The following is a 10,503-nucleotide window of genomic DNA, read 5'->3' on the forward strand; positions in this document are numbered from 1 at the left end:
ACGCAATACAGTATCTGTTAGAAAAAAACATCTTGAGAGCTAGAGTTTGCAAGATGTGTGTAAACCCATGATAAGATCTGTACTTGAATATGAATCTTTTGTCTGTGTGTCTGTTGTTATAAGACAGTGCTTGAAAAATTCTGACACACTCAGTGCAATAACGCAACTCTCAAAAACACAAAAAAGGAATGAAATGGGGGAAAATACTGCTTAGGATAAGCAAAATTATCTGCCAACAGGAATTTCACTTGCCAAGATTTTTAGAAACAAAAATATCTAGTCTCAAGAATCCATAGATATAATAGAACTAGTGCAATTAGACTAAACACAAGTACATTTATCTAATACAAAGCAGTTTTGAAGTTGTCAGCATCAATCAAACAACTTTATAATTTTTGTAACTCTATTTTCAAGCATTAAGTTTCTCAGAAGTAGTATTAAAATTTCAGTATTAATATGTTATTAAGACAATTAAAGACAAAAAAAGCTTAAAATAAGTGAAATGTTCCACCATAAAACTGCCTGGTAAGAAGAAATATCTTGTCAGACAAAAAGCAAACATTTACCTTGATTTAAAAAATTTAATCTTACTCATATTTTACTTTTTGGGCTTTTAGAACTTTCCAGTTATTCCACTTTATTCTATTTTAGTTCCTAAATGTTATAGCACCCAATACTAGGTGAGAGAGAAACAGTATTTCGATTTTCTGTATGTCCTGCACATATGGTGAATTGATAATAAAATCCTTGAACCTTGAACAACAAGCTACTGGTTTGTGTGAATGTGGAAGTCTTGAAACAATCAAGTATGTATACTACAGATTATAAAAGGTGTCAGATGTAAAAATATTTCCTGGTAAATCTTTAACTAATTACGAAAACATTTGCCCATTTACAAAAATATAAAAAGTGATGAAACCTGCAGGGGGCAGTAATGCGCTTGGTAGGGCCTATATTGTTTTAAAAACACATACAAGAAGAAAAAGCGGATGGATATATGGAAGCCTGCATAGCTCAGGTAGTTTATGTCGCGCGGATAACCTCGCGTACTCGTTTCGACTATGGGTTTTTCCCCGTGAGCGCGCGGCGGTGGTAACAGTCGCCATTTTATTTTGAAAATCAAACTGAGCTAGAGGCTTAGCGGCTCTTTCATTTCGTCAAGTTTGGTATGAGAAACAAGAAGCGATGAACATTTGAACTACTTTCTTTGGAGCACGGTGAGATTTAGGCTATAACATACCTTGTAAACAACCGTCGACATGTCTATATACAACACATTAGCAATGATATCAATACGGAGGCTGGCTGTTAGCCCTAGTGGGGGAGGTCTATTTGCTGAAAAGCAGCTGTCATATTGGTCGCACCAAAAAAGTAACTTAATACTACTTATTTAATATAACAGCGTTTCACGTGCAACATAGTTGATTTGCTGTAACTATTTTAGTGTAACGGTAACTGTTGTTTGACACAATATTGACATCGGCTCTATGTAATATCTATGCGTCCTTACGCGTTAGTTAGCATTTGTAACTATAATGTTGCGATTCCATAGACTAGTCGGAGCCCATGGAGATAAGCTAGCTAACGTTAGCAGGTAAATTCGCGCAAAACCCTTCTGCAATACTCATGGCCTTTATAGCCCACGCGTAACGGTCTCGAAGCCTTATTAATTGGTTAGTTAGCTGGTCTGAATGGCCATTAAGGCCTTACAAGGACGCAGTGTAAAAAGGCTAGCCGATTTATACACTCTTGAACCGGGCTCATGCGACTAACGTGAGCTAGCTTGGCGTAAATGTTAGTTTGATACCTTTTTAGCTAGCTCACAGACTGCTTAGAGTTTGGTAACATTATACGGACGTTAATGTTAGGTTACCCAGAGCAAGCTATGCTGATTAATGGAGAAGAATGTGTGTGTATATATACACACACACACACGAAGGCCTGAAGTATAACATGGTAAATGATATCGTGTAACACATTTAATGGATAATGCTTTCGCTTGATAAAATTTTCAGTAATGTTAAACATGATGGCTTTTAACGCAATGGTAACTTGAACGTCTCTTTAGCAAGTGTTTACCAGCGTCACGGCACGTTAGCTTAACCAGTTAGTCACAGGAGTATGGTTCCCCAAAGGTGACGTTTGTTTGGCTAACTCCATTAACTAATTTGGCCATGTACAATTCAGATGACAGTTAAAAATATGCCGTAGCCTAACGCTCAAACATGTAACTAGATTATTTGCCAATAACTGATAAGATTTTCTAACGATAAATCTACGCTAGCTTGTTCTTGATGTGAATTTTTTTTATGTCTGATTATCTGCTCGTAATGCTGTGTGCTCTTGTATTGGTCGATAGAGCTGCGGAAGTGTTAGTGCTGTTGAGAAGGTGGTTAGTTTGTTAGGTGAGCGAATTTACTATGAATGATATTGGGGTACAGTCGTGGTGTATTACATGCTGCTGGGACAGGTTTACGTAACCGCAGTATCTTCGTGAAGATGGCATATTAACCCACGAAGCTTTAACTCTTGCTGAGCATAGTTTGGACTTTTACTAGCAGATAAATGCCCCCGCGGCAGATATTAAAATGTTTCACTGCACCTCCGGGTCTGTGATGCACGTAGGCCTCAAAGTCTATAGCAACATATGTTGTGCTGTAAATAATGTATTTGATGAAAGTACGATTACAGTAGTGCAAAGTTAACTGCAGTTTACAAACTTTTTTTTTTCTATCATAAATCCTTGTTTTTTGAAATGACTTAACTTTACTTGTCCTTTCGTTACAGATGCTGAACTTGATTTTAAACTGAAGGACTCTACATAGCACCAGCGGCCTACTTAATAGAAAACTTATTTGGAAGGCAACATTTTTCACACCTTTTGGGGGGGGGGAGCAGAAGTAATCTATCACTGAAGTGACTAAAGGGGAATAATGGTGATTTTGCGCCGCGCTCGGCCGCCTGCTTCCGCCCCAACCAGCAATGAATCTTGACTCGCTCTCGCTGGCTTTGTCTCAAATCAGCTATCTGGTGGACAATTTAACAAAGAAAAACTACAGAGCCAGCCAGCAAGAAATACAGCATGTAAGTCCTAGCAAAGACATCACATTGATTTATTTACATTTTTATAAATATCAGTCAATAGAGATCTTACAGTGCTTCTTTGAATTGACTTAAAATGTTCATGTTTTGGAATTTTCCCTGTGCTATTAAAGATTGTAAATCATCACGGACCCGAGGCTGACAGGCATCTACTACGCTGTCTCTTCTCCCATGTGGATTTCAGTGGTGATGGTAAAAGCAGTGGCAAGGATTTTCACCAGGTAATTTTGATTAGAAACATAATTATCAGAAGAGCTTTGGTTGTGTTACTGCATAACTGTTTGTGAATAATCTTAAATATTTAATATATCACCTAGCCATAATTCTAAAATTATCTCAGGTCAGAAGGCCAAGCATGGCTCAAAAGCAAAGAGCCCCTTTTAACCTCAGTACTAGCAGACTACATGAATTTTTTGTCAGCAGAATATGCTAGAAACTAAAAGTATGTATGCCTGAGTTATTGCACCAGTGTCTGCAGTATAGCCAGAGTTGGATTATAAAGCTGTGTCTGTAGAGGATGTGTGAAAGTATCAGCTACTGGAACACATCAAAAGAGCCTGTGCACACATGTAAATTGTATGTAGTTTCTTTCCTAACTTGATAAATAAGTGCTCTTTTTCCACTGTCAGTGTGCACTTGTACAGTAAATTTGTAAGAAAGAAATGCAGCTATTGGTACTTGTTTACTAGTTTAAAAAAAAAAAAAAAGCATAACTTGCCCAGGTCAGCTTTTTTTTTCTTCCTTGGGACCCTGTGTGTATTCAGCAGCATTTGAAAACTTTACCGATGGCCCATTCAGCCCAGCTTTTCTATCTAACGGAGAATCCCAGTGTGTATTAGAGAGAGAGGCTGTGTACTCAAATCACTGGATCCATACAACTAGGTACTTTCCACTGAAAGCATTTACCTATTGAGACATTGATGTGTTTGGGCCCATCACTTTCAGATTTGCACAGTTTACCCTACACTAATTTTGCAGGTTCTCATCATAGCACTCTGCAAATGTTTACTGCCATTGTTTGCTCATACATGTCAAAATGGTGTTACTGAGAAACCTGTATTTCATTATGGGATTCATTTAGGGTTTTATAGATGCCAATATTTATCGGTACTCCTATTCATATCGATATTCTTTATTAATCTAACAGATTGTTTTTCACCGGGCAGGAGAGAATCATGGTTTATTTATTTTGTGTTGTGTGACATCTGCAGATGACTATTTGTTACTTGCAGTTAACATCGAGTCAGATATCCAGATAGAGGCTTGTATATTAAGAGCAGTGAGTCGATATGTGTATGTTTAGATGCATGAAAACGGCAGCATACAAGTTGTAAGTGTCTTGAAGCAGGGAGTTGCTTAATGTTAACATGGCCAGCTGTGCTAAGATTATTGGTATCGTTTAAGCATCAGCTCATGGTGTAACTTTCTGATGTTTTTAAAGTTTATTCATTCCCCCCCCCCCCATTTGATAATGAGTATTACCTTGAGACTACTGGTTGTATGAGTCTGACCAATGGAGTCAGTCACCAAATCAATTTGAAGGAGTAGACTGGCTGCAGAGCTGGTAGAGAAGCAAGCCACTTTGATGGAAATCCCAAACACAGTGTTTGGCTTTTGTTCCAGTAGTTAGACAGCTTTTCCACAGTTACGCGCAACTGTTCACGTAGCATTAGCAGCAAGGGTTGTTTTTAGGCAGCTATTGGATGCAGGGAAAAACTTGATTTGACAGTAGGCAGGCAAACAAATGCTGAATGTTCAAATACCACTAGTAGTACCACATATTTCCTGGACTTTAACAATCGGTACCCTTTTCTATATTTTATCAATTATTATTGTGAGAGATGTGTTGTCTTCTTGTTCTTCACCCATCTCTGTTATCTTTTATTCTCTGCTTCCTCTTGGTATGTTTTGCTTTTCACCTGGTCCAAAGACGCAATTTCTGATCCAGGAGTGTGTGTCGCTGATATCAAAGCCAAATTTTATCTCTACTCTTTGTTACGCCATTGACAATCCCCTGCACTGCCAGAAGGTAAGGAGCAGATGCTAGAATTTTATTGTCACTGTTATTGTTGTTGCTGTAATAGCATGAATCTGAATGGGTGAAGATGTACTAGTATAAGCATGCAGGACTACTTTTAACTCATGGGTTACAATTAGCTGAATCAAAAAAATCAATGTTCTCTAAAATGATGCATGCACTGATCCTTAATTGACATCAGGCTGAAATGAGCTTGCACAGCAATTCAGACACCTTCTGTATGTATACAGATATTTTACAGGTGTGTATAAAATGGTCTTCATGAAGTATTTGTCTTTCAGAGTTTGAAGCCGTCTTCCCACTTATTCGCTCAACTGAGTAAAGTTCTTAAGCTCAGCAAGGTCCAAGAGGTAAGCTTTTTCAGCACTAGGCTTCATTTATTACCAAACTGAAAGGAACGGTGTTGTACATAAAGTACACGATTTAACATTTGGTAATTAACACACTGGGTGTCAATGCAAACATTCATTGGGTCTAAAAAGATTAAAGGGAAAAATGCCTTTTAAAAAAAAAAAAAACACAAAAAAAAAAAAAAAAACCTTTTTGATGTCTTCCATTACTCAGGTGATATTTGGCCTTGCTTTGCTCAACTCCAGCAACACAGACCTTCGTGGTTTTGGTAAGTAACTCTGGTAGAGCTTTAAATATTTAAATGTATGAAAGGTGGGTAAGTGTATATCACTGGCAGTATGCATGTTATATGAAGTATATTGGTGTTAAGCTATCAAAATGCTACTGATGTCTATCTTGTAGGAGGGATCCTTCCTCATTTGGTCTGTCTGTGATGTATTTTGGGGTGGTGGGGGGGGAATGTTTCCTTGTCTGAATTAAGGGTTGTAGGATGTTGTGCTGTACAGAATAAGTCTTTTAAGGCAAATTTGCAATCTGGGGGCTGTATAAATAAAACATGACCACAGGGGGAAAAATGCAGTATTTTCAATAAATCGGTCTTCTTTGAAGTTACAACACTAACAAATGTCTAAGTACCTTTTTTGGGTTATGTTTTGTAATAAATATTGGCTGAAATATGCATGGTATGCACACTCACCAAGCAAGTGTACAATTGTAGTTCAATGCAACACTTCGTCTTTTAATGTGTTTATGAAGCTCAATTTCCAGTTTCTGGTGAAATTGTCAAATGTATTAATTCAATTATTTTTATTACTGAGGTCATAGTTAAAGGTGTTGTACTGGACTTCATTATGTTTAGAGGTGTCCCTATTTTTGTCCTCTCCAGCTACATACAGTTTCAAGAAAAAGTAATTGCACTTTTTGCAATTTCCTGGTTTTATGCATTAATTGGTCATGACATGTGATCTGATCTTCACCAAAGTCGCAAATATCAAGCACAATGTTTCTAAGCTGATAAGACACACAGTTGTGGTCTTTGTCTTTATTGAACGCACCCATTAAACAGACAAAGAAAAATGTAGAAAAAAATAACAGTATTTTGATAACTGATTGAACCACCTATGGCAGCAATAACATCAAACAAATGATTCATGTAGCTGTGGATTAGACCTGTGCAACGTTCAGGAGGAATTTTGGAGCATTCTTCTCACAGAGCTGCTCAGCCATATTCTTAGGATTTCTGGTGTGAGCGGCTCTCTTGAGGTCATTCCACAGCATCTCTATTGGGTTGAGGTCTGGGTTCTGTTTGCACTGCTCCAAAAATATTTTGTAGTAGATTTACTATGATGTCTAGGGTCATTGTCCTGCTGCATCACCCAGCTTGTTCTGAGCTTCAGCTTGTGGACAGCCATCCTGACATTATCCTGTAGGATACTTTGATAACATTATCCTGTAGGATACTTTTTGAGTAGCACCAGTGTGAAACAATAAATTAACCCACCACAGCTTAAATATAAAATCGCTTTCTCACTCTTGCTACTACGTCATGATCCAATATGAAACTGCATGTTTGTCCAAGTGCACCAGTATGTATGTAATGTAGCACCAGTATCCACTGTTCCATGAAATGTCAGTGTTAAAAGTAGTTTGTATATTAAGTGCTGCAGTCCGCACTAATTCACTATAGAAATGAATATTGGAAATTGTCCATGTAATTGTCATTATGAATAGGTTAAAGTTTAGTGTCTATTGTTTCTTGTTTTGTACTTGTATTAAAGTAAGACTTGAATTTCACTAAGCACTTGGACAAACATGCAGTTTCATATTGGATCATGACGTAGTAGCAAGAGTGAGAAAGCGATTTTATATTTAAGCTGTGGTGGGTTAATTTATTGTTTCACAATTAGTTTTTTGTTTTTTTAAGTGAATACTGATTATTGTGAAACTGGCAACACATGGGTATAGAGTAAAGTGGTCGCCTAATCTCTTGTTTCAAGATAAACTTATCTCTAATAGCAATACAAGAAACGTAAAATTGTTGGTTTTGACACTATACTAAGGCAAGTCTGTGCTTTCACAACTAGTTGTTTTTGACTGGTTTTCAGCTGCGCAGTTCATCAAGCAGAAACTTCCAGACCTCCTTCGGTCATACGTTGACGCTGATCTTGGAGGAAACCAGGAAGGTGGCTTCCAAGACATTGCCATAGAGGTCTTGCACCTACTGCTCTCCCATCTACTGTTTGGCCAGAAGGGAGCCAGTGGGGTAGGACAAGAGCAAATTGACGCCTTCCTCAAGACACTTTGCCGAGGTATAAGGAATCAACATAAATTTGTTGTAAACATCAGAGTCTTTTTTTGGATATGTACAAATGTCTACAGTTGATGTATATGGCTTTGTCACAGACAGAATGCCAGTATTGTCCATAAATTGCTTTTTAATGTTTCTGCCACATTTGTGTGTTTCAGATTTCCCCCAGGAGCGCTGCCCTGTGGTGCTTGCACCACTGCTGTACCCTGGAAAACGGGACATTCTGATGGACAGGATCCTGCCAGACTCGGGGGAGTTAGCGAAGACCATGATGGAGAGTTCTCTTGCAGACTTTATGCAAGAAGTTGGATATGGCTTTTGTGCTAGGTGAATGTATACTGAAGTTTCTAACATACATCCACAACTAACACATTCGTATGTGGGGGGGGGTCCAATAAATGCAGTGTAACCAAATGACACCTTTTTTAAGGTGCTTTCAGACTGCTGTTACAGCCTACATGGTAAATGACGCACTGAAGACAGATGTTACAGACACCTTTTAGTTCACATGATATCATTTTGTAGTCTGGTTAATCTGGATGTGTTTTGAAAAACTTCATTTCTAGATGACTTTAAATTGATATGTGAATGTTGAGGTGGTGTATCATACACTGACCCATTTGTCCTCTTTGTCTCTGCAGTGTGGATGAGTGCAGAAACATAATCATCCAGTATGGGGTGAGAGAGGTGACTGCCAGCCAGGTAGCCAGGGTCCTGGGCATGATGGCTCGTACCCACTCTGGTCTGACAGATGGCATCCCACTACAGGTGAGTTACTCAATTACGGCAAGGGCACGAGCTGCCGCAAGTCAGTAGTATAGTTTATAGTTGATTAGTAATCACAGGGACTTGGCACAAAGTGAGTGTTGTAAAATTGTTTGCTTGGTGTGGGATTGACCCAGTTCATGGGAAAAATATTGAGAAAGCCTGTTTCTTTTGTTTCCTCTTGCAGTCAATCTCTGCTCCAGGAAGTGGTATCTGGAGTGATGGTAAAGATAAGAACGATGGCTCACAGGCACACGCTTGGAATGTTGAGGTTCTCATCGATGTTGTCAAGGAAGTGGTACGTAAACGATCAGTTTACCTCATAATTAGCCATAATGCCTCTTAATGTTTGTGCAGTTTTTCAACACAGTGCTACCTATGCGTTAACAAAACAAACAGTATTAAGTAGCAGGAGTGAAAATATTATAAAGCACTGTGTCAATGCAATTTCATTTTCACATCAACTCTGCTGTCACTCAAGATTGATGGCATTTCACCCACATGTTATGTTTTCAGTGACTGTCCAGTGTTCATAAGTCTAATAGAACTTGTAAAGTTCATTCTTTCAGTAATCAGACTACTGTATGCTTATGTATTTAGCTTTTTTTTTTTTAGTATTGTTCTTTACTTTGTCAAACTCTGCCTTGGTACACATTCAATGTCATAAACCTGACTTTGAATGTTGCAGAAGTCTGTTTTTGTACAGTAACTAAAAGATATTTTGGTTACACTTGTGCTTTTGTTTGTACCCTAGAATCCCAACTTGAACTTCAAAGAGGTGACATATGAACTGGACCACCAAGGTTTTATGATCCGGGACAGTAAAGGCCTACAGATCGTGGTGTATGGCATTCAGAGAGGGTTGGGCATGGAGGTCTTTCCTGTCGATCTCATCTATCGGCCTTGGAAACATGCAGAGGGACAGGTAACTGAATATCAGTCCATCAGGATAATATAATTTCATTCATGCTATAGTGGTGCTCTTCTTTTGCTGCAAAAAAGTAAAAATAAAATGATTAAAAAAGCAGTTTGTCTTGATACAATGCAATGTGAGTGGATAATGTTGATCCTTGTATTCCATCTGTCTTTTTTTTTTTCCCCTCTTTAGTTGTCATTCATTCAGCACTCTCTGATGAGCCCTGAAGTGTTTTGCTTTGCAGACTACCCTTGCCACACTGTGGCCATTGACATCCTTAAGGCTCCACCAGAGGATGACAACCGGGAGATTGCCACCTGGTATGGAGCACTTGTTTATTTCTCTCTAATGACTTTAAGATATTTTTAGCCTTTGTTTTGAAACAAACGTTTATTTACTGTTCTCCAGTATGTCATAGCTACTCATTTTAAGCAGTGTTTCACCTAACACATTCTTTGCACATTTATCATATGGTGATAAAGTCTCTAGTGCTAAACATTCCCTCTAGTTGATTTAAAATAATGTAGGGTTTTCACAGCATATGCTAGTGGAAACAAAGTGATCCAGTAGTTATGTACTCAAGACTTGACGTTCTTGATGCTACAGTGTGTTTGACTAATTGTTCATAACTCCTTACAGGAAAAGTCTAGACCTGGTGGAGAGCCTGCTTAGGCTGTCTGAGGTGGGCCAGTATGAGCAGGTCAAGCAGCTGTTTAGTTTCCCAATCAAGCACTGCCCAGACATGTTGGTGCTGGCATTGCTGCAGATCTCCACCTCCTGGCACGCACTGCGCCATGAACTCATCTCTACCCTAATGCCCATCTTTCTGGGGAACCACCCCAACTCTGCCATTATCCTGCACTATGCCTGGCATGGACAAGTAGGTGTTAAAATCTGTTTTACTATTATTGCCTGTTTTATTTCAAGTTGGCAGGTGTTTGTGCTGTTTTATGCTTTTGAGAGTTATTTGTTGTCTAGGTTGTCTCAATGCATTTAAAAGAAAAACCAAAAAAAAAAAAAACC

At 38.5% G+C, this 10,503-nt stretch overlaps 1 protein-coding gene across 5 annotated transcripts in view; it reads left to right on the forward strand.

The window, feature by feature from the left end:
* The first annotated feature begins 1,018 nt into the window (after positions 1-1,018).
* The window catches only part of cnot1 (CCR4-NOT transcription complex, subunit 1), a 24,636-nt gene continuing 15,151 nt past the window's right edge, over positions 1,019-10,503 (forward strand). For all 5 annotated transcript variants that reach the window (XM_020604306.1, XM_020604310.1, XM_020604307.1 and 2 more), the window contains exons 1-13: positions 1,019-1,217; positions 2,788-3,084; positions 3,216-3,323; positions 5,033-5,131; positions 5,422-5,490; positions 5,705-5,759; positions 7,597-7,800; positions 7,958-8,126; positions 8,441-8,567; positions 8,752-8,862; positions 9,319-9,489; positions 9,673-9,800; positions 10,120-10,360. In XM_020604306.1, coding sequence (XP_020459962.1) covers positions 2,983-3,084; positions 3,216-3,323; positions 5,033-5,131; positions 5,422-5,490; positions 5,705-5,759; positions 7,597-7,800; positions 7,958-8,126; positions 8,441-8,567; positions 8,752-8,862; positions 9,319-9,489; positions 9,673-9,800; positions 10,120-10,360 — 1,584 coding nt within the window. In that variant the 5' untranslated portion in view covers positions 1,019-1,217; positions 2,788-2,982. The remainder of the gene's footprint in view (positions 1,218-2,787; positions 3,085-3,215; positions 3,324-5,032; positions 5,132-5,421; positions 5,491-5,704; positions 5,760-7,596; positions 7,801-7,957; positions 8,127-8,440; positions 8,568-8,751; positions 8,863-9,318; positions 9,490-9,672; positions 9,801-10,119; positions 10,361-10,503) is intronic.

Source organism: Monopterus albus, unplaced genomic scaffold (genome assembly GCF_001952655.1).
Source record: "Monopterus albus unplaced genomic scaffold, M_albus_1.0 scaffold65.1, whole genome shotgun sequence".
NCBI lineage: Eukaryota > Metazoa > Chordata > Actinopteri > Synbranchiformes > Synbranchidae > Monopterus > Monopterus albus.